Consider the following 25,195-nt stretch of genomic DNA (forward strand, 5'->3'; position numbering starts at 1 on the left):
GGCCAGACTGACGGCTAATGGAATCGCTCTCACCAAAGCGGCCATGTTGAAGTCTTTAGCGATCGTCTTCAGAGCCGCCGACACTTGACTCATCATGAACGTGCCTGCAGACCAAAACATTCACATGTTAAACCATTACATGCCAACAATAACACTATACAACATATTAAACCATTCACAAAGTAATAATAATGAAAACATTTAAATAAGAAAGTGCATATGTCAAATATAAAGCGGAGAAAATAAGTCAGAAAAAACATTTTAAAAAAGTACAATTAAGTTGAAATATTACAAGAAAAAATATCTTACAACAATAAAGTTGCATCATTAAAATCAAAATATTTTATGAGAATAAGGTCATAATATTATAAGAAAAATACATTTTTCATGAGGAAAAAAAATGTCATTTTACAAGAAAACAGTGGTTTGCCAAAGAACACATCTGCAATATTACAAGAAAAAAAGAAAAAAAAATTAACAAGAATTAAGTCATAATATTATATGTAAAAATAATTGGCACTTTAAGAAAACATGTAATCTAAGAAGAATCTGAGGTCTGAGAGCCAGCTCCTGCTTGTGGTGCCCAAGACCAGACTTAAATCCAGGGGAGACAGGGCCTTCTCTGTGGTCGGCCCTAAGCTCTGGAACACTCTGCCCCTCCATGTTTCAACTGCTCCCACAGTGGAGTGTTTCAGGTCTCGTCTTAAGACCCACTTTTATTCTTTGGCTTTTAACACTACGTGAGTTGTGTGGTCCTCTGTTGCCCTCTGTGTTTTTTTTAAAATAAATTTTGATTTCTATTTTCTGTTTTAATTGGTTTTACCCTTTAAAATCGTTTTTAATCATATTTATTTTTATATTGTTTTTATATTTATTTATTTTTTGTTTTTATTCAGTCATTGGTGGAGCTAAGGATAATATTTGAATATTGTTTTTAATATTGTTGTGCAGCACTGTGGAAACATTTTTGCTGTTTAAATGTGCTATACAAATAAAGTGGATTGGATTGAAGAATAAACTCTTTAAACTTTTAATTCAAATAAAAATACAATACATTTCGTAATATGACCAGAAAATGTGAAAGAAAAACTCTGTAACATTATTATTAGTTTTATATATTATATTATTATAAGTACATTGTATTAAGCATTAACAAATACTGAATTCCTCATTTATAAAGTATATATAAAGCTGACAGTAATGCTATACAGTTATGCATGTATATGTCACTTTATCAGCAACAAAAAACGGATTATATTGACTTAAATGAAAAATCTTCCTAAATTAACATCTAAATGTCTTCCAATACGCACACAAGGTTGGTCTTTTCTCGTATTTTAGTCCAGTCATTTACAAAAAGTAAACATAGCTTCTTGGAGCTAGCTGCTACACAACAGCTTGGCACACACGAGCTAGAAATACGTAATTAGTCTCCGGAATTGAACAACATTGCAATATAAACAAGTATCAAATAATTATAATTGCATATTACTTACACATACCAAGTCTCTTAGGCAGAAGCACATGGGCGTATCCAGTAACAAACGTGTCCGCGTCATTCAACTTACTGTGTCATGAGCTTAATTTAATAAATTATTGTCGCCGATAGGTATTGTACAAAAACAATTACCAATCCACTTCAATTTGAAGACAGCATTAGTCCGTTAACGATAAATAGGTTAGTATTTTTCAAACCTACCACTGTTCTATATTTGACTAACTTCACTTGATCAAACCTTTTCTAACATTCCACACTGCAAAATAATACAAGTATGTGCCATGATGCATGCTGATATCGTATCGGACAAAATATGGATGTCGCCCGAATATTCAAGGCTCCAATATCGGTATTGTATCGTAGGTGAAAAAGTTATTTGCATACCCTTTCTGTCCAACAGACCTTTGACAATACATAAACAGCTGCTTTCTAAATGATGTCATACTTCATGAAGTAATGCTGACTCAAACATTTAAAAGTTTCAAAATGCAATCATCAGGATTTGTATAGATGAGGTAATTATGAAAGAGAAAAATATATACGTATATATAACTAAAAGGGGGAAAAAAAAAAAAAAAAAAAGGGTAATTTAACAAAAATATATTTGTACTATTAGGAAAAAATAATTAACTTGTAACATTTTGAAAAAAGTTGTGTAAGGAATGAAAAAAAAGTACAAAAATGTAATAATAATTTTTTTTTTTTTAAATGCCTAAATCTCCAAACTTTTTATTTGATTTTGTTGTTGTATAAAAATATATTTTTTTATCACTTAAAAAAGAAAAGAAAAGTTTTTGTTGATTTACTTGTCAAGGTGAGCAGCGGTTGTGATATTTGTTGTCATCTTTTCACCTTCATGATGTTTTCCTCCCAGCAGTGGAGCGATCACGGCCGACACAGAGTCCACAATCAGCGCCTTGACAGAACCGCCGCCAACGCCGCCGCCGCACGCCTGTCGCCACAAAAGTGATGAGATCAAGATGAAAAAGACAAAGTGAGTTATTTTAGTGAGGCGTGACGGCGACCTGCTGGAGTTCTCCGCTGCGAAGACGATGCAAACACCGGAGCAGAGAATAAACGTCAAAGACGCGATGGACGTGAATCCTCTGCAGAGCTTCCATCTGAGAAACAACACGCTCGTTTGTCACCTCGTTACTTTCTATAAAGGCCTTCTTGTGTCTTCGCCACCTGCTCCTCGGCGCTGCTCGTCTCGCTTTGCAACATTTCCTGGAGGCGACTCGCCGACAGACCCCCTGTGGTGTCCACGTAGACCACCTTTTGCCTCAGGTGGTGCGAAATGTGCACCGCCACGCCAAAACACACCTGCCAACACGGGACAACTTTATTCATACACAATTTTCCACCTCACCTGCTCAACATTAACACGTAAATATTGTCAATATCATCAAATATAGCCGGAGAATCACGGAAATATAGTCTCAATTTTCTCGCAACCCTCGCAAAAGCTGTTAATATCTTTTAAATTAGACTGTAATGTCATGAGGGAAAGATGTATTTATAACATTATGACAAATAACTCAAAACATGTCTTTTAACGAGAGTAGAGGAATAATTAAAAAATTAAGAATCCCCCAAAAACTTGGGTATATGTCAACAACTTTTAATCTAAAGTGAGAATATTACAAATAAAAACAACAATTTTATTCTGTAAAACTAAAACATTTTCAAAAAAAAGTCACAATACAACAAATATATTCCTATTTTTTCTAAAATTATTCATTTTATTTTACTAGAATTAATATTTTAAGAAAAATATAAAACCTTCAAAATAAAAAATATTGACATTACATTGTATTTTTAAATGAATACAAAGGTACAATTTGACCACACTAATTATGTACTATTACAAGAAAAACATGTAATCTTATTAAAATAGATTAATATTTTAATAAAAATATAAACTTCTTAAAATAAAATAGAAAAAATATGTTTTAATAACTTTACCACACTACAAGAAAAAACATTATTTTACTATTAAAATAAAAATATATTTGAATAAAAAAATACAGTTATAAAATACAAATGACTACCGGTACATTAAATTGTTTTGTTTTCAAATAAACAATATAATTTTACTGTATTAATTCTACATTACATGTAATTTTTTTGTGGAAAAACTTTACATTTTCCCTAAAATAAAGTCTTAAAAACATGTCATCTTATTAAAATAGATTCATATTTTAATAACAATAGAAACTTCTTAAAATAAAAAATAAAAATGATATGTTTTAATAACAACTTTACCACACTACAAGAAAACATTATTTTACTATTATTAAGATAAAAATATATTTGAATAAAAATACACTGTTATAAAATACAAATGACTACATTATATTGTTTTGTGTTTTCAAATAAACAATATAATTTTACTGTACTAATTCTACATTAGATGTAATTTTTTAGTGGAAAAACTCGACATTTTCCCTAAAATATCTTTAAGAAGAGTTAAGTCTTGATATTAAAATAAAGACATGTAAAATATACCGCCTGTTTCCCCTTTATCGCTTCTTTTTGCTGTTCTGCATTGTAAAAACATAATAAAAAAAGTTTTAAAAACATATACAGATGTCCCTCGCCACATCATGCTTCAAAGTTTCAGGCTTTACTCTATTGCTGATTTTTTTTTAACATGCATATTTTACATATTTTTATCTTCCTAAAAGCATTTTCAAGCATAAAAAAAGCTAAATGAACTAAAAATATCAATATTACAGTAGCATTTGCCATTAGAGGAGCACAAAACAAATCAGAGCACGTTGTTCGGTGTGGTAAATCATGCCATTTAATTAGGAGTCAAGTGAAGGAAATGAATACATAAAAATGTCAGAAAGTTGTCAAAAAAGAAAAGAAAAACTTGCAATATCCTGAGGGAAAAGGGTTATATTATGAGAATTAATTTGTAATTGTATGTGTTGTTAGTAAGACTATAAACTATAAACAGATTATTAAGAGAAAAGTATTTTACAAGACAAAAAGATCATAATCATAATAAATCAGTCATTAAAATAAAATAAGTTTTACATCATTTTACAAAAATAACCATTCAATATTTGAAAAACCTTCCTATAATTTTACCACACTAATGATAGTATTAGAATCATTTTTTCTTAATTTCCTAAAAAATATATTATTTTGTCCAAGAATAAAATCATAAAATTAGGATAAAAATGGTCAGTTTTAAAAAGTCTAATATATCTTTACATTTTAATAATAATAAAAAAAACAGTATATTTTACAATAATAAAGTCCCAGTATTTGATCACTAATTTAACAAGAATATAGTAGAAACATTCTAGTAATAGTTGAATTTTGGTTCAGGATACATTTATATCCTGACACTAAAGTCATAATACTATGAGGAAACTTTTACAGTTTTTGTAAAAAGTCATTTTTGCAGAAGAAAAGTTAAAAAAACAACATATTCCACCTGAGACTTGCCACTTCCTGGTCCACCTGCTAGCTCTGTGATCTCTCCGGTGTACACGCCTGAATCCAGTAAAACATCCAAGCTGTGGGAGAGACAAGCAGCCATCTAGCACATGTCGTCGTCATAATAATAATCATCACCATAATAATAATAATAATAATACAAATGGTAAGTCATTCTGGATAACTGACTTTATTTTGAAGGAGCCATGTGATGTGATTAAAAGTGCAGCGGTGTTGTGACGTGGCGCCATCTGATCTTGTTTAACATGCTCGTTGCGAGGCTTTGTGGTCATGTTCTGCAAGCGTGATGAATGCTATGACACTCTCCTCATATCTACACAGCCCATGTGAAGGTTAAACATGGCCCCCAGTCGGCGATGGACGCTTGGTCGGACACTCTCGTCACGATTGTAAAGAGCGTAGGAAGATATCAGGGGGCGATGGAGGAGGAAGAAGAGGTGCTTGTCCTTGGAGGATGAAGATGAAGATGAAGAAGAAGAAGGAGGAGGACATGTTTGACTAATTTCCAGACATCAGTGACAAACGTCCTCCAAACTGGAGAGGAAGCAACATTGATGGTTCTGCTTGGTGAATCATGAATAAACATGAGGACTAGAGATGTCCGATATTATCGGCCGATAAATGCTTTAAAATGTAATATCGGAAAATATCGGTATCGTTTTTTTTATTATCTGTATCGTTTTTTTTTATTTTATTGAATCAACATAAAAAACACAAGATACACTTACTATTAGTGCACCAACCCAAAAAAACCTCCCTCCCTCATTTACACAAAAGGGTTGTTTCTTTCTGTTATTAATATTCTGGTTCCTACACTATATATCAATATATATCAATACAGTCTGCAAGGGATACAGTTTATAAGCACACATGATTGTGCGTGCTGCTGGTCCACTAATAGTACTAACCTTTAACAGTTAATTTTACTCATTTTCATTAATTACTAGTTTCTATGTAACTGTTTTTATATTGTTTTACTTTCTTTTTTATTCAAGAAAATGTTTTTAATTTATTTATCTTATTGTATTTTATTAATTTAAAAAAAAAAGGACCTTATCTTCACCATACCTGGTTGTCCAAATTAGGCATAATAATGTTTTAATTCCACGACTGTATATATCGGTATCGGTAATTAAGAGTTGGACAATATCGGAATATTGGATATCGGCAAAAAAGCCATTATCGGACATCCCTAACGAGGACCACTCATTTGAACTTTTCTAGCTAGTGAATATTTTGGAAATACTAATATATATTTATATTTTTTTCAGTAATGCAACAACAGTTGTAGAATATTTACAATTGTTTTACTGAAGTAGAAAACATTTTAAAATGTATTTTACGGGGTTAAAATAAAACTGTGCAGCCTAAAAAAATGAAAACCAGTCCTCAAACACTTTTTATAAACACAAACAATTATAGTTGTTTTTTTTGTTTGGTAATGTTACTAAAGTGGAAGACATTTTTTTACACGCAAACTTTTTTCATTGGTGCAAGCAGATATTTATTTTATTGATATCTAGATAAACTTTTGATGATAAAAACAAATGTTTGGAATATCTTATTCGGTATTATTAAAGTTTAGAAGATGACGAACATTTATCAAAATTAAGTGCGTCCTTTTTTTAAAATAAATATTTAAAAAAAATCTGAGGCTTTTGTGGGCCACATAATATGATGTGGCAATCTTTGGGTTTGACACCTGTGCATTGCAGTATTGCAATATTGTGAAATGACGATACAGTGCGATATATTACAGAGTTCAGTAATACATTTAAAATGCAGCTTAAAATATATATATATATACATATATATATATATATATATACACAAACGTGAACAATTACTGGTACTAACGATAAACCGCAGTAAAACCCGAATCCCAAATGAAAATATTGTAAACCATGTTTGACAACTGCACTTTGATAAACTCATGGACTGGTGAGAATGCTAATTTCTTGAGAAAAAACCTTGTGCTCATTAATCCCTTGCTTGCAGCCAGCGCACCTAATCGCTATTGGCACTAATCGCTAGCTAGCAAGCTGCCATCGCTAACTGCTAGGTAGCTCGCTCGCAAGTTGCCATCCCTAATCGCTTGCTCGCAGCTGGCTCTGATAATCGCGATTACACGACGCAGTCTAAACCAATATGGCAATCAATCAATCAAACTTTATTTATAAAGTGCTGTTCATACATAAAAGAAATGCAACGCAAAGTGCTTTACAAAGTTAAAAACAATACCCCGATAACCCATATCCCCCATTATCACATACGTACGCACGGACACAGATAACACACACACACATAACTATTTGGACAAATGATTGCATGGCTGAGTACAGAGGAGACATGTGAGTAAACACTATCACAGGAGCCATCTCCACCAGGAGGTCATCAGACCATGGCCACTAGGACGCTGACATAAAAGCGCCCCCACAAGCACGGCCGCTAACCCCTGAGGCAGATGGCTCATCTGAGGAACGTTGGAAAATAAAAAAAAATAAAACTTGTAAAATAATAAGAACCATGAGTAGAGATAAAGATTAAAATCAAAGTTAAAATCATTAATATCAGGTAAAAGCCAAATCAAAAAGGTGGCTCTCAAGCCTGCTCTTAAAACCATGAACGTTCTCCCCAGCCCTGAGGTCCTCCGGCAAAATGTTTCATAGACGGGGGCCAGAATGGTGGAAAGATGCCATCCCGTGACTTTGTGTCCTGACTTCTGGAATAACTAGGAGATGAGTGCCGGAGGATCTCAGGGCCCGAGAAGGCTCATAGGGGTAAAAGCAAATCTGAAAGATAAGAAGGCCCAATACCATAAAAACATTTATAGAGCATAAGAAGAACCTTAAAATTGATCCTAAAACACACGGTGAGCCAAGGCAGATTTTAAAACTGCTGTAATGTGAGCCCGTCTTCTGGTCTTCGTCAGGACACGTGCCGCTGAATTTTGGAGCAATTGCAAAGGTGTAGTAACCTTTTCAGGAAGACCAGAAAGCAGGGCATTACAATAATCTATACGACTTGTAATAAAAGCATGCATTAGCGTCTCCGTGTTGCCCTGAGAGAGAATTGGGCGAACTCTGACTATATTCTTAAGATGACAAAAAACTATTTTTGTTATATTTTTTTATACGTGATATAAAACTAAGGTCAGAGTCGAAAACAACGCCCAGATTTTTCACTTGTCGTGATGGAGTTAAAGACAATGATTGTAGTTTTGATATGTGTTTCTCTCTCAGTATATAATCACTAAATTGGCCCTAGTGTGTGGATGTGAGTGTGAATGTTGTCCGTCTATCTGTGTTGGCCCTGCGATGAGATGGCGACTTGTCCAGGGTGTACCCCGCCTTCCGCCCGATTGTAGCTGAGATAGGCTCCAGCGCCCCCCGCGACCCCAAAGGGAATAAGCGGTAGAAAATGGATGGATAATCAATCTAAACTTATATAAACACAGTGCTGTGTTTCTACACATTGACCTTACAGACTGTGCTTTCTTAGGACAGACTAGTAAATATAAATACATAAAAGTATATTTTATATCTGTTTATTTATGTCTTTAAATAAAGTTTGGTTAGAAAGTTTCAGTGTGTGTATACACAGGTAAGCAGCCTACTTTTTGAACATGCTCAAAAATACCGTAATAATTTTGTTTGATTCTTGCCACTTCAATGTGAAAAAAATAAATAAAAAATACCGGCTACTTCTTGTACTGCCTTGCTCACCGCTTTTGAGGTAGCAGTACTGCAACACTTAGTTATAATTGTTTCATAACATGATTTAAAAAAAAAGACAAAAACTGGGGTGAAAAAAAATCAATACATAGTATAATAAAATAATAATATGTTATAATAATAATACTTTAGTGATATTTTTAATAATTGTATTGTTAATAAAATGATTAAAGCAGCTATCGGTGTCATGCAGTAAAAACTACAACCACAATATCAAATACATGAAAACAAAGGATTTTCAGTTTTGATAGAGAACTTGTAGTGCAGGCGTACCTAATAGAGTGGCCTCACCAACACATCAAACAGGTTTTTAATCTACAAGACTGGCTCTTTATATTTTTACCACTAGAGGGCAGCCAAGCTACATCCCAGTTTGAGTCCACAACACAGCCTCATTTAGGCTGAGCTTGAGGACTTAAAAAAGTGTAACAATAAACCAATAATGACAATTTAATTTAGGCGCCTTTGTGTGCCCCGCTGGAGGTAAAAGTGTTTGCGACAGGAAGGATACTCAGTAATCCAACGTTTAAAAAAAAAAAAAAAAAAGCATTAAAAGATTTAGTTGCCAGTGGTGGTTGTTTTAGCTGCCTTAAAGGGCCCCAATTGGACAAAGTGGAGTCTTTGGAGGCTCCGCTGTCGTGCGGGGGATGATGGCGCACGCACACATGCAGTGGAGACGCTCTGATGAATATTCTACTAGTGGCACGGCTCGATGCAAATTCAATTTGACGCACGCTGACATGACACCGCTTTGATTGATCGGGCGCCGTGCTGTGGAATCTACTTACAACCTAAAAAAAAGGATTTAAATGTCTGACACTTTAAATAGGGACACAAGTCTGAACAACAGTATCGGATCGACGTGGTGGCAGTTTTTGACTAAAAGCCGGGATGTTCAACTAACTTGTTTAGGGGCCACATTTCCAGAAAGCTAAAGACCCGGGGACCAGACTTATCACGTAACTATTAGTCTTATTCTGTGTAGTCCGGAGAACCAGCGTCCTCTACAGTAGACATTTGATTTTCGTCTCTTAGTTGTTTCGGTTATAGGAGCGCTGTGCTGATTTTTAGGATCTTCTGCAAAAAAGCTAGTCAGAGATCATTTCGATGAAATCACTTTAGTGTTTTTAAGAATCTGCTGCAAAAATGTCGAATCTCTCACAAGTTTTATAAACTGAACTTACGGGCCAACAGTTAAATAGCCAAATGATTAAAAAAGAGAGGACCTAAAATGGAACCTTGAGGAACACTACTAGTTAGGGAAATATACAGAGTACCGGTTCCTAATTGGGTCGGTCCTCCTGGACCGTGAAGCTTCTGGACTAACGGTACTGCTATCTGTATTTTTTTATCCATCTGACCGTGGTAGTTATGACACATTGTCACATTCCTGTTCAACTGCCGCTGCATACACAACAAATCAGCTTTGAATAAATACAAATAAGAAGCAACACAACACAATAGTTACCGGTAGTGCAAATTCATCCTAAGCTTCGACCTGTACTTGGTAGAGATGTCCGATAATGGCTTTTTTTGCCGATATCCGATATTCCGATATTGTCCAACTCTTAATTACCGATTCCGATATCAACCGATACCGATATATACAGTCGTGGAATATATATGCCTAATTTTGTTGTGATGCCCTGCTGGATGCATTAAACAATGTAACAAGGTTTTCCAAAATAAATCAACTTAAGTTATGGACAAAAATGCCAACATGGCACTGCCATATTCATTATTGAAGTCACAAAGTGCATTATTTTTTTTTAACATGTCTCAAAACGGCAGCATGGAATTTGGGACATGCTCTCCCTGAGAGAGCATGAGGAGGTTGAGGTGGGCGGGGTCTGGGGGGGATAGCAGGGGGTATATATTGCAGCGTCCCGGAAGAGTTAGTGCTGCAAGGGGTTCTGGGTATTTGTTTTGTTGTGTTTATGTTGTGTTACGGTGCGGATGTTCTGCCGAAATGTGTTTGTCATTCTTGTTTGGTGTGGGTTCACAGTGTGGCGCATATTTGTAACAGTGTTAAAGTTGTTTATACGGCCACCCTCAGTGTGACCTGTATGACTGTTGACCAAGTATGAATTGCATTCACTTGTGTGTGAAAAGCCATAGATATTGTGTGATTGGGCCGGCACACAAAGGCAGTGCCTTTAAGGTTTATTGGCGCTCTGTACTTCTCCCTACGTCCGTGTACCACTCCGTTCGGCGGCATTTTAAAAAGTCATAAATTTTACTTCTTGAAACCGATACCGATAATTTCCGATATTACATTTTAAAGCATTTATTGGCCGATAATATCGGCAGTCCCATATTATCGGACATCTCTAGGACTTGGTATGATGTCATTACCGGGGCCTGATTTGACCCGGGGCCGTCAATTGAATAGCACTGTTTTAAAGAAACAGACACAAATGCATTTTACTAATTTACATGCGCTCACTGCTGGGAAGTATGCCGTCAATGCTGACCCAAAGCGTTTATTTACCTAAACCGGTTAATTGAAAGCATGTGATCTTATTTTCCTTTATTCAACGTTATTAAGGGTTTGGAGTGAATGAGAAAGTGGAAAGGGAAATTCATAGCTCTCTATGACCACACGGTCATACAGAAAAGGTCCTTTTCCACGGCAGGAACTTTTACAGCAGTTTTTCTCAAACAGTGGTGTGGGCCCCCTTGGTAACATGCTTTATCAGTATCATACAGTATCATGCTTCGAAAAACTGTGCACTACAAAACGTGCTCATTGTAGCCATAATCTTGACTTCCTCATTTTGTCAAAGTTCCACCGGAACTACTTCAGTTCCTACAAACTCGGTGGTATGTTTAAAACTTCCGGAGGAACTTTAAAGGGGCAGGCTGTGCTGTCGAACGATGATTGGTTGAACATATTTGGGGCGTTTCCAAAACGTAATTGAAATTTCATCTGCAATTGCAGTATGCGAGGACAACTAGATTATTTCTTGGTCCGTGTGTATTTCTATCACAACATACTTGACAATGGAGAGAAAGAAGAACGAAAGGAACTTCTGATTTGCAGGAATTTGTGTGACATCCGAGTTTTGAAGAACGCTGATTAGTGAAACTATCTTGCAGTGTTTTTACTCAGCCATACTCTCTAAACTATTTTATCGCTGTTCACTCATTTTTATAAACTTCATTTTGTTACGCAAAGTTAGGAGAAGTGGACAAACTCTTCAGTACTCAGACAGACTTCGAAACGTCGACTCCAGCTGATCACTGGGGCTCGATGACCTTGGTTGAGGATGAATGTGAAAAAAGAGACCTTAAACGAGTGAAACGAAGATAAATCAGATCAAAAAATGTGTTATATGCTGTAAAATTAGTCAGTGACACATTATTTGTGTTACTAGCCTCAACCCGAGTGACTCAATGCTAATGCTAACAGGCTAATGCTAAATCTGAAAGGTTCGTGTGACATTTATTGCCTTTTTCCAGCAACTTTGTGATACATTTTTACTTCCTAATCAACACTTTTTTAGATATCAGGAGAACCGCAGTTTTGTTCGTAATACATTCCCTAGGTTTCCAGATATTCCGACTGACACACTTTTAGACGTGTTTCTGACACTGCTTACAACTTTAAAAGGATCAACTACATGTATTTATAACCAATTTTTTATTTTACGTTCTGAGACTCTAAATTCAATCAAGTCACTTTGGGAGGAGGATTGAGGAGTGACCCTATCTGAGGATAGCTGGAGAGAGATTTTAAGTAGCGTTCTATTTGTGCAAGACACAGCCTCATCCAATCCAAGCTAATACATCGTATTAATTATACCAAGGTTTGACTAGCTAAGATGTAAGACGGAATATCTGTATCGTGTGATCGGTATCAACAGTCTCCAGCTAATTGAATACTTATGTTTTGGCTCTGCCCATCCCAGAACAGCGATTGAACAGAAATTGTTTAACATCTTGTCTGTGATTTTTGATTGATTGATTGAAACTTTTATTAGTAGATTGCACAGTTCAGTACATATTACGTACAATTGACGACTAAATGTTAACACCCGAATACGTTTTTTCAACTTGTTTAAGTCGGGGTCCACGTAATCAATTAATGGTACAAATATATACTATCATCATAATACAGTCATCACACAAGTTAATCATCAGTGTATATACATTGAATTATTTACATTATTTACAATCCGGGGGGTGGGATGAGGAGGGTTTGGTTGATATCAGCACTTCAGTCATCAACAATTGCATCATCAGAGAAATGGGCATTGAAACAGTGTAGGTCTGACTTGGTAGGATATGTACAGCGAGCAAAGAACATAGTGAGTTTAGATAGCATAAGAACAAGTATATACATTAGAAATACATTTGATTATTTACATTTGGTTATTTACAATCCGGGGAGGTGGGATGTGGAAGGGGGAGAGTGTTAGTCAAGGGTTGAAGTTGCCTGGAGGTGTTGTTTTAGTGCGGTTTTGAAGGAGGATAGAGATGCACTTTCTTTTACACCTGTTGGGAGTGCATTCCATATTGATGTGGCATCGAAGGAGAATTAGTTTAGACCTTTGTTAGATCGGAATCTGGGTTTAACGTGGTTTGTGGAAGTAGTTTGACATGTACTTCGGTATCAGGGCAGTGTAGCGGATTTTATAGACTAGGCTCAGTGCAAGTTGTTTTACGCTGTCCTCCACCCTGAGCCAGCCCACTTTGGAGAAGTGGGTTGGAGTGAGGTATGATCTGGGGTGGAGGTCTAAAAGTAACCTGACTAGCTTGTTCTGGGATGTTTGGAGTCTAGATTTGAGGGTTTTGGAGGTGATAGGGTGCTTTGGTCACTGGCAAAAAGGATTGAATCCTCTAAGTGGACTATTTGGGGTAGCACCTCAGTCAAACCCATAGCAAATCCAAAAAGAATATTGTAGCATTCACTACTTTGTTGGCTAGAAGACTCATTGTGTTAAATTGGAAGGCCTTTTGTGTGCTTGTTAGTTGTTATATATATCTCTCTAAGGCCATTCAGGAATGCAGCTGTCTTTGTTTCATTATTCTCTCTTTTTTCTTTATTGTATTTATTTATTATTAATGTTATTACTATTATTTTCTCTTTTTTTTGGTATCATTATTCTCACACACACACGCACGCACACACGCACGCACGCACGCACACACACACACACACACACACACACACACACACACACACACACAGACAGACAGACGCGCGGGGGGAAAACAGCTTGTGAAGTATTTGTGTTTACTTTTGTCAATTGTATGTCTGTAAAAACCCAATAATCAGGTGTTAAAAACAAAATAATGTGGCTCTCTAATAGAAAGCCACATCCAACACAACAGGGCTAGACTGATGAGTGTCGGGTGCTAAAACATCACACACTGCAGAATACATCGTCATGGTGGGAAAAAAAGCTGTCATAGTCCCGTCTATACAGAATAATGACAATTGTCTTACTTGGGATTCCCAGTAGACAAGATGGCGGTGGAGCTGAGCAGTTCATCGTAGAGATCGGCGCCCGACACCGGGAAGGCGGCGTGCTGTGCCAGCAGCACTCTGCGGATGGTTAGCAGAGCCTGAAAGACAACGATGACATTTGACCTTTTTGTAGGATGTGCAGTCACTGTCGCTCACGAACCCAGTTTAAGCGGTTAATTAATGGATAAATGCTACAGGGCACGAGCTGCCGAGTGCTGCTAGGCTACATGCTCATTAGAGCGCAGGGGGTCAGTGCTAAGGTCGCTAACAGGTAGCACATATGCTTCTTCATTATAGCTACCCTACACACACACACACACACACACACACACACACACACACACACACACACACACACACACACACACACACACACACACACACACACACACACACACACACACACACACACACACACACACACACACACACACACACACACACACACACACACACACACACACACACACACACACACACACAATGAAGTGACAACTTTATCTGGATTGGAGCACATTTAGTGCAGAAGACCACTTGTATTTTGATGAAACTCTTCTTCCTGTCACATAGGACTTCCTGTATAAAAGTCCAAAAGTAGAAAAGTAGTCAGGCAACTTTGGCAAATCTGCTGGGTCCCAATTAGTGGAAATGTTCGCAGACTCAGAAGACAGGATTTTTTTTTCTCTAAACATAAATCTTCCTTTCGGTCAGTTGCCAAGAGAAGATTTAGTCTAAAAAAATGGTAGTGAAACTCTGAGATGTTCTTTATATAGGGGAACCTCTAAGGTGGCCCTCCATTTTATTCAGAACCAATAGATATAACACTTATGTGACATTGGCTCCTTTTATTGTTGCAAATTGTAAAATAACACTGCCATTTATTTGTGCTGCAAAAAGATTTTGTCTGTAATAGTTTTTATGTGACTCACGTTTTATTATTCATAACCAGCCCCTCACCTTGTCAAAACCTCCCTGAACGTGTCCCATTTATTTGTGCTATGCTTGTGTTGCAATTTTTTTTGTCTATTGTAGTTTTTATTGACATTTAAAGTTGTTATCTTATTAACATGTTATTATTCATAACCAGCCCACAACCATGTCAAACTCTCACCAAACTTGTCCCATTGGTTTGTGCTGCAACATTTTTTGTCATATTATTACCGCATTTTTCGGAGTATAAGTCGCTCCGGAGTATAAGTCGCACCGGCCGAAAATGCATAATAAAGAAGGGAAAAAACATATATAAGTCACATTTTTGGGGGAAATTTATTTGACAAAACCCAACACCAAGAATAGATATTTGAAAGGCAATTTAAAATAAATAAAGAATAGTGAACAACAGGCTGAATAAGTGTACGTTATATGACGCATAAATAACCAACTGAGAACGTGCCTGGTATGTTAACGTAACATATTATGGTAAGAGTCATTCAAATAACTAACATATACAACATGCTATACGTTTACCAAACAATCTGTCACTGAGTCCTAATCGCTAAATCCGATGAAATCTTATACGTCTAATGATATTATTTAGCTAGTCTCTTACGTGAATGAGCTGAATAATATTATTTGATATTTTACGGTAATGTGTTAATAATTTCACACATAAGTCGCACCCCCGGCCAAACTACGAAAAAAACTGCGAATTATAGTCCGAAAAATACGGTAGTTTTTATGTTAACATTTTACGATTCATAACCAGCCCCCTGCTCCCCACCTCCAACTTGTCGAACTACCTGCAAACTTGTCCCAAATGTTTGTGCTGCAAATATTTTGTCTAACTACTATAGTTTTTATGTTAATTAAGTTTTAGTTTTTTTTGTCAAAATCTTCCCAAACTAATAATGACAACAAAAAAAAACTATAATTGTTAAACAAAAATGTTTGCAGCAGAAACGAGCACAAACAAATGGGACATATTTGGGGAGATTTTGACAAGGTGGGGAGGCTGGATGTCATCATTAGTCAGAAAATGTATTTTAAAATTACTTAAACCGTAACAGCACAAACAACAATTTTTACGGCAAGAGGCCAACTTCACACAGGTGGGCCTGGAAAATAGGCGGACATACGGCACATGAAAGTGGTGGTGTGTGGGTGCCGTGATCTGTGTGGTGGCGAACTGCAAATAGCTTTTTTCCCTACTCAATGTTAATGTTGTGCATTTAAAAAAACAAAAAAGAGAAAGCAAAATTTTTTTTTATTTCAAATATTTTTCTCAAAATAGTGATTGACACAAAAAAAAAAAAAGGTGTTTTATTCGATTACTGAATTAAACTAATTGATAAATTACTCGATTACTAAAATAATCAATACGTTCTTGTGGTCGAGAAAATATTTATCGGATATGCTTTGGGATACATTGCGCGTAAATTTTGCTTCACAGTCAAATTTATAAACAACTTTCTGCAATTTCTCCAAAAGTATCATAAATTATCTTTTGAAAATGTATACTGTTAAAATATAGCCCAACAGTGTCAATTTTGGCAACCGTTTTTAATTTAGTTTTAGTCTTTTGACGAAAATGTATTTTAGTTTTAGTCATATTTTAATCATCTAAATTTATTTAGATTTAGTCTTGTTTTACTCTAATTAATTCCTCAACATTTTAGTCGACTAGAATTACAGTAAATTTTGTTGACTAAAATATAAAGTATAAAGTATATTCGAAGTTGTCTTAATACCATTTTTCCATCCATCCATCCATCCATTTTATTAAGGCTAATTAATTTACAACTTATTAAATCAACTCTGCATAACCGATGCATTTAAATAAATCTGAATATGGTGTATCACATTATTTCAGAATCAATTCAGACTAAGAGACTAATTTAAGCCTCAGAATTTTATTGGGTTAATTTCCGAAAGTGAATTCAAGAGTGTATTATAAAAATTGTCGAGCAGATAGTCCACAATTTTCTTAAGCAAACGGGCTGGGTCGAGCTAGGTGCACGGAGGGGTACAACGTATTCACTTGTTCTGAGCGGAGTGTAAAATTAAATTAGGCGCAGTGCGTACACTTGTATTAAAATAATAGTATTTCTTTAACAGGCAATAATGGAAACGCTCAACCCTTAAAATTAAGAATGTATTGAGAGTTGCTATAATTCAGTGTTAAATTGTTTACACACAAAGTTGTATACATGAATTGTTGGCAATTTGGAGTGCATAACCGCGAGAAATCATATTTTTTATATTATGTAAAATAAAATTGGAACTACTTTCTGTTCCATTATTAAAATGTAATGTGTACATTTTATCATGAAGGTCTACCATCTATTTGGACAATTATGACAACAAAAAAATATAACTGATCTATAGTTTGTTCAAAAAGAACACTCAGCACCAGTGTACAGTGCATGAAAATATGTGTGAATGTTTATGTTCATATGAAGAAATAAACTAATTGTATTCTATATTATGTATAACTACACTGAGTGCATAATAATTTGCGTCTTCTTGGTCACCGTCCGGTGTTAACACAGCAACCAGTGTTAAAGACTAATATGTCTCACATGGCTGTCTTTCTTTGTGTGTTAGCTTGAAAATGACAAATATCTTCTTTTGGGTTGTCAATTAATATCTGAACAATGTGGCGAGGATATATATCATAAAGTGCACTGTTCAGGTATCTTGCTTATTATATCCCACACACAACACAGGAGTTGCAGCACGACTGCAGCATGAGAGGTTTACTGGCGACGCTTGATGGCCTCATCAAACCGCCGCGAGCACAGCATAACAACAACAAGAGTGTGTTGTTGTCGGTGCTGTAGCCGTGGCTAACAAGCCAGCGAGCTCGGTGACTGACTAACGACACCATGTCTATGGTTTGGGATTATTTTAAAGTGTGTCCGACGGATAAAAAACTGGCAATTTGCAATGACTGCAAAAGGAACCAAGACGTCTTCCTTTAATACGAGCAATTTGATCTCCCACCTCTTCAAGAATCATAAGGAGATACACGATGAATACAAGCGGAAGATGGATGAAAAGCAAACACCGAAAAAAAGTAGTACCACACAGTTGTCGCTTAAAGACTCCGCCGAGAAAAAACAAAAATACAACAAAAAACACCCCAGGGCAAAAGCCCACTTTGTGGTCAGGGACAACGCACGCAATATGGCAAAAGCTACGGTGGAGTTTGGTGTGGCTAGTCTGCCCTGTGTGGCGCACACTTTGCAGCTTGCAGTGAACGGAGGTACCCTGTCTCAACGCAGCATTTCAGAAGCTCTGGCTGACTGCTAGGCCACTTCAAGCACTCACCACTAGAGATGCGCGGTTTGCGGGCACAAACGCGGAGTCCGCGGATCGGGCGGATGAAATAAAAAAAAAAACGATTTTATCTGATTTTTTTTTTTTTTTTTTTTTTTGCGGGTGGCAGTTAAACTAATTCGGAAATATATATACATAGTTAAATGTTGTTACCCACATACGAAAAACGAGCAGGCACCTGCTGCATATGCCACAACAGAAGAAAAAAAAAGAAAAGAGATGGACACTTTTACGGACCGGAGAAGGGACGCCTCGCCGGGGTCCGGGACCGAGGCCCCTTCCCCCGAGAGGGCCCCACCGGGAGCCGTAGCTGAGGCGATCCGCGAGAAGGGCCCGACGCACGTCCAGGGTCACTACCGCGCCCACCGCACCGACACCCCGCCTCGTCCGCCTTCGCCGCGGCCGGCGTCACGCGCAGCAGGTAAGCAGCTTACCTGCCCGCCACCCCCGTGGCCGGGGGCTCGTAACATGGGTCACTCCGCGCGCTCCGCCCGCGCAGCTTACCTGCCCGCCACCCCTGTTGCCGGGGACGCGTAACAGGGGTCACTCCGCGCGCAGTGCGCTCACGAAAGGGGTGGGGCTCACCCTGGTTTATATAGAGAGCAGGACGGTGGCCATGGAAGTCGGAACCCGCTAAGGAGTGTGTAACAACCCACCTGCCAAATCAACTAGCCCTGAAAATGGATGGCGCTGGAGCGTGGGCCCATACCTGGCCGTCGCCGGCAGTGAGACGCGCTTGGAGGTGCGCTCAGCGCGGCTCCCATATGATTGCGCACTGGTGTGCGTCTGGGTCGTGACAGCGTGGCACGCGAAAGTCTGTGCTGCATTGGATCAGTCTCCTTTCTTTAACAGGCAAAAGCTTTATAACCTCACCATACCTGCCAACTTTTGAAATCAGAAAAACCTAGTAGCCAGGGTCCAAGGGCCGCAGGCCCCGGTAGGTCCAGGACAAAGTCCTGGTGGAGGGTTCAGGGCTTCGCCCCCCGACGCAAAATGATTATTAGCATTCAGACAGGTTAAAATGTTGCTAAAACCATCACTTTTCTATCAGTCACAGTGACTTTTCAAAACAAAAATATTACAGCAAAAATCATATGGGTTGATTGGCATGTTTATTCTGTAAGCTAACTTCAATAGTTTGAAATTATTTTGACAGTTAATGCCAGTTATCTTGTCAACCTTTCACAAGACTTCAATTTGTTAATTGAAAGTATAAACAGTATAAACACTTTTTACAGTAAACAAATGGTAAAACAGTACTAAACAATTCCATTAAAAAAAAAATTGGTGTCATTATTAACTTTCTGTCCAAGCTTGTATAATCTACTGCCTTGTTCAATTGTAAAAAATATTCTGTGCCTAAAATTCACATTTCTATCACAATTATCATACTGTAAACATGATAAGCTAACTTCATTAAAATTAATAGTCCTGTCAATAGCATGGAATTACAATTCAAATGTAGTTTTTTTGTAAGCCTTTCAAAAGAATTCAAAATATGAAAAATTAATGAAAATTAATTTAAGCCATCAGACACTTGAAAAGTGGCACATCACATCTCTAATGTAATCATTTGAACTTTTCAACAGAAATAGCACTGCAAAAATATTAAGGACATACTTCTGTATTTTGGTAGTTATGCTGTCAACATTTAACAAGATTTCTTCAACTTGGACTTGAAAGCATAAATAGTATAAACACTTTTAACAGTATGTCGTGCTGTGAAATACAGCCGACAGGATTGCGCACCAAACACGAAGCAAGGCCAAAGTGCACGCATGGTGCAGGAGAACAAAGGACTTATTTCATTTAAGGTTTGTGATAAACCATCAAACTCATTCGTTAAAAGGACTCTATAGTAATATAAAGCGAATTTTTCTGGACATTATCATGCAAGAAACGTTTATTTTTGGGACCGCGATCACCGCGTAATGATTTTTAAAGGTTGCATTACAAACATTTAACTGTCCCATGTGATCAGCCAGTGCGATTGGAAATCCATGCTCAATTATTGCCTCCGTAAATAAAACTTCGGGCGGGTGCGGGCGGATGGCGGGCGGGTGCAGTTCTGATCAAACGTTACATCGGGTGGATGGCGGATGGTTGACGACTTTCTGACGCGGTTGCGGATGAAATAAATTGCCTATCCGCGCATCTCTACTCACCACTACCTTGCAGCACATTTTTGTTACTCATACAAATACGTTAGAGCAGGGCAGATTGAGCCCAGATTATAATTTCCTGTTATACAGTATGCCAAGCAGTCTTGCACTAAAGGAGGACTATGTTATTGTTTACTTTATTACTCTAGTATACTCTGGACTGAAGCTGTGTGCCTTCATTGTTTTCGTAGCTGTTGTTTTGAGGCATGTTTAAAGAAAATAAAAAATAATGCACTTTGTGAAAGTCAAAGTATAGTACTTCCTATAGTTACAGTGAGTATCAGGATTATCTCAGGGAGAGCATGTCCCAAATTCCAAGTTGCTGTTTTGAGGCGTGTTAAAAAAAATAATGCACTTTGTAACTTCAATAATAAATATGGCAGTGCCATGTTGGCACCTTTTTCCATAATTTGAGTTGATTTATTTTGGAAAACCTTGTTACATTGTTTAATGCATACAGCGGGGCATCACAACAAAATTGGGCATAATGTGTTAATTCCACGACGGTATATATCGGTATCGGTTGATTTCGGAATCGGTAATTAAGAGTTGGAAAATATCGGAATATCGGCAAAAAAGCCATTATCGGACATCTCTAGTCGTGAGTTCAAACCCCGGCCGGCCGAGTCATACCAAAGACTCTAAAAATGGGACCCATTACCTCCCTGCTTGGCACTCAGCATAAAGGGGTTGGATTTGGGGGATAAATCACCAAATGATCCTTGAGCGCGGCCACCGCTGCTGCTCACTGCTCCCCTGACCTCCCAGGGGGTGGAACAAGGGGATGGGTCAAATGCAGAGGGTAATTTCACCACACCTAGTGGTACTTTAGCTTTTTTTTAAACGCGTTATCTTTGACAGCTGTAACAAATATAGACACATACATATACACACACTTTTTAGAGTACCGGTAACAACGTTGGACTGGTTTTAGCCTGTTTTCTAATTTCCAAATATCAAAATGGCGCTCGCATGCTTTGATTTGTTGTAGCGGCCCTTAAAAGGGCAACGTTTGAACACCTCTGATTTATAGCATTCATTAGCAGCTTGAACCCACCAAGACATGCAAGCCCTTTTGCTCTTTCATCATTTGCAGCGAGGAGAGATGCTGGAATAAAAATCTCAGCCTGACCTCACGGGCTGCAGAGCGTAAACTTCATCATAAATAGTTCCTCCAACAAACTTTTTCTGAAGTGTAAGAGCACCCGTAATCATGAAACAAGGCCCAGCGGAGCACTTTGGGAGAGGCTATGAATATTTGTGTGGGTAGAAGAGGTCAAAAAGCAAGCCTAGAATATATCCTAAAAACACAAGTTTTAGTTGGATAGTTGTGGTCATTGTCTCTGCGACAAACAACTATGTTTACCCTTTAATAATCCAAACTGCAAGGTTAAGGTGCCACAAATATTTCATATTGCCTTTACAGTTTTCTATATTCTTCCACGAGTGACCTCCCAAACCTGACATTTTATCAAGGAGGGGAGGGTTAAATAGTGCTTTCCCAACACTGCCCCCAGCTCTTTTGGCTCCATCCAAGTGACCGAGTTGACGCTTTCTGACCAGTTGGTTTGTCTACTGATCACGCATGCAAAAAACAACCCTTGAGGTCAGAAAACTGCAGCCGATTTAATCAAAATTTGCATGAGACTTTGAGTTTGAAACAAGTCCGACGACACGATTGACTTTATTTTGCTCAGACAAATGTTTGCTTGTATAGCTACGTTAAATATTGGTAAATTCATTATAATTGTGTTGATTAAAAACATTTTGTGTTAATTAATTTTTTCTCTTTTAAATCACTTAAAAAGTGAAAGTAAAATGTATCTTATCAGCGATACTGGCTATGTATTTACTTGAAATCGGACTTTGATTGATTGATTGAAACTTTTATTAGTAGATTGCACAGTACAGTACATATTCCATACAATTGACCACTCGGTCGTGAGTTCAAACCCCGGCCGAGTCATACCAAAGACTATAAAAATGGGACCCGTTACCTCCCTGCTTGGCACTCAGCATCACGGGTTGGAATTGGGGGTTAAATCACCAAAAATTATTCCCGGGCGCGGCCACCGCTGCTGCCCACTGCTCCCCTCACCTCCCAGGGGGTGATCAAGGGGGATGGGTCAAATGCGGACAATAATTTCGCCACACCTAGTGTGTGTGTGACAATCATTGGTACTTTAACTTTAACTTTAACTTAAATGGTAACACCCGAATAAGTTTTTCAACTTGTTTAAGTCGGGGTCCACGTACGGTAAATCAATTCATGGTTAAAAAAAAAAAAAAAAAAAAAAAAAAAAAAAAACGAACCAAAATTATTGGTGTTGTTTAATTCATATTTTCTTGTTTAATTGTACAGTGGTACTTCAAGTTGAGTGTTTTGGGGGAAAAAAAAAAGAAGAAATCATCAAAAACATAACCGATTTTGTAGTTGACTTGGCGGAGCAGTACCCTCCCTTTTCCAGGGAAGAGTCCTACCAGATTCTTCATTTCTAAGGCTATGTCTACACCAGGGGTGCTCATTACGTCGATCGCAAGCTACCGGTCGATCTCGGAGGGTGTGTCAGTCGATCACCAGCCAGGCATTAAAAAAATAGTCCTAAAAATGAGCGATCATAAATCTTCACTATGACGTCACTTTTGTCACTTGATTGACATTCACGGCACCCGAGGGTCTTCTGAGATGACGCTGGCTGCTGCCAGCTCATTAAAATTACCGACTGGAAGGCGAGAAACACTTTATTTCAACAGACTCTGGCGCCGTACCTGTCGTCAAAACTCCAAAGACCGACTGCACAGTTGCGCTAACAAAATAAGAGTCTCAGGAAGCTGGCGTGCACAAGCTAGCAAGCTACGGACTTTGCCGACAATGTATTTCTTGTAAAGTGTATACAAAGGAGTACAGAAGCTGGACAAATAAGATGCCAAAAACCAACCACTTTCATGTCGTATTGGACAGAAAGGAGGACTTTTTTTCTCCTCCATTCGAAAATGCGGACATTATCAGCACCACTGTCTGATTCCAATCAATGCAAGTCATCAGAATCAGGTAATACACCAACTTATATTCTTGTCTTCATGAAAGAAAGGAATCTATATGTGTTAAACATGCTTGTATTATCTTTAAACACCTTTAACTTATTAACGGTATAGCTCGGTTGGTAGAGCGGCCGTGCCAGCAACTTGAGGGTTGCAGGTTCGATCCCCGCTTCGGCCATCCTAGTTACTGCCGTTGTGTCCTTGGGCAAGACACTTTACCCACCTGCTCCCAGTGCCACCCACACTGGTTTAAAAATGTAACTTAGATATTGGGTTTCACTATGTAAAGCGCTTTGAGTCACTTGAGAAAAAGCGCTATATAAATGTAATTCACTTCACTTCACTAACAATATTAACTATATGTGTTAAACATGCTTGTATTATCTTTAAACACCTTTAACTTAACAATATTAACTATATGTATTAAACATTCTTGTATTATCATTAAACACCTTTAATTTTTTAACAATATTAACTATGTGTTAAACATGCTTGTATTATCATTAAACACCTTTAACTTGTTAACAATATTAACTATATGTATTAAACATGCTTGTATTATCATTAAACACCTTTAATTTTTTAACAATATTAACTATATGTGTTAAACATGCTTTCATTATCTTTAAACACCTTTTACTTGTTAACAATATTAACTATATGTATTAAACATACTTGTATTATCATTAAACACTTTTAATTTTTTAACAATATTAACTATATGTGTTAAACATGCTTGCATTATCATTAAACACCTTTAACTTGTTAACAAAAACATATATTTCATAAATAAGTAAATATAAATTATATATATGAATGAGGTAGATCCCCACGACTTGATCAATTGAAAAGTAGCTCGCCTGCAGAAAAAGTGTGAGCACCCCTGGTCTACACTAAGACGGATAACCCCTTAAATGAATAATTATTTAGCCTAAGCCCCGTTTCAGCCACACTAAACCAGCGTTTAAGGCCCCCCTCCTCGGACAATTTTTTACACGGGTAAGTGCGCTGTCTATTTCTTGAATCTCTGGCTCTTAGCTTTGTATGGACTCCTTGATCGTTTATAAACTGAGTTCGGAGAGGAAGTGACGCCAGAAAGACCGCGCATGCAGTACAAACAATAGCAATACCAGCGCTGGAGAGGAGACCGAGCTGTCTTAATTCCGGAGCTTTCTCTAAAATGGTCGCACTTGTCACATGCTTTTGTTTCCCTTGCTGCCAAGCTTTGGCAGAGATCAACACCGAAAGTTAACTTGGCGCGTTTGTTTAGCACAGACATTTCTGACACCATTAAAACTAGGGAGAACAATATGTTTGTGTGCGCATAGATAAGAAACAGGGTGAGATCAGTATTTTTATCTTATTAGAGCAGAACCAAGGCCAAAGTGAGTAACTTCTAAGGAGTTCCATTTTGCCCAAAGGAGGAAAACTATGTCAAAGTCAGCCATAGTTGTAAAACAATATCTAAAAGGCAGACATTTATCAATGAAAGTATGGAGAAGCCGCTGATGTTGTGTTTGACGGAAAAACAGTT

General features: G+C 37.4%; 1 protein-coding gene across 1 annotated transcript in view; it reads right to left on the reverse strand.

Annotated features, from left to right (window-relative positions):
• Positions 1 to 25,195, reverse strand: part of rad51d (RAD51 paralog D) — a 35,125-nt gene that overhangs the window by 6,466 nt on the left and 3,464 nt on the right. Inside the window, exons 3-8 of the mRNA XM_061962735.2 lie at positions 14,159 to 14,277; positions 4,950 to 5,031; positions 2,687 to 2,821; positions 2,524 to 2,619; positions 2,351 to 2,450; positions 34 to 104 (exon numbers count right to left, since the gene is read on the reverse strand). Coding sequence (XP_061818719.2) covers positions 34 to 104; positions 2,351 to 2,450; positions 2,524 to 2,619; positions 2,687 to 2,821; positions 4,950 to 5,031; positions 14,159 to 14,277 — 603 coding nt within the window. The remainder of the gene's footprint in view (positions 1 to 33; positions 105 to 2,350; positions 2,451 to 2,523; positions 2,620 to 2,686; positions 2,822 to 4,949; positions 5,032 to 14,158; positions 14,278 to 25,195) is intronic.

The sequence above is a fragment of the Nerophis lumbriciformis genome, linkage group LG09, assembly GCF_033978685.3.
Source record: "Nerophis lumbriciformis linkage group LG09, RoL_Nlum_v2.1, whole genome shotgun sequence".
Lineage (NCBI taxonomy): Eukaryota > Metazoa > Chordata > Actinopteri > Syngnathiformes > Syngnathidae > Nerophis > Nerophis lumbriciformis.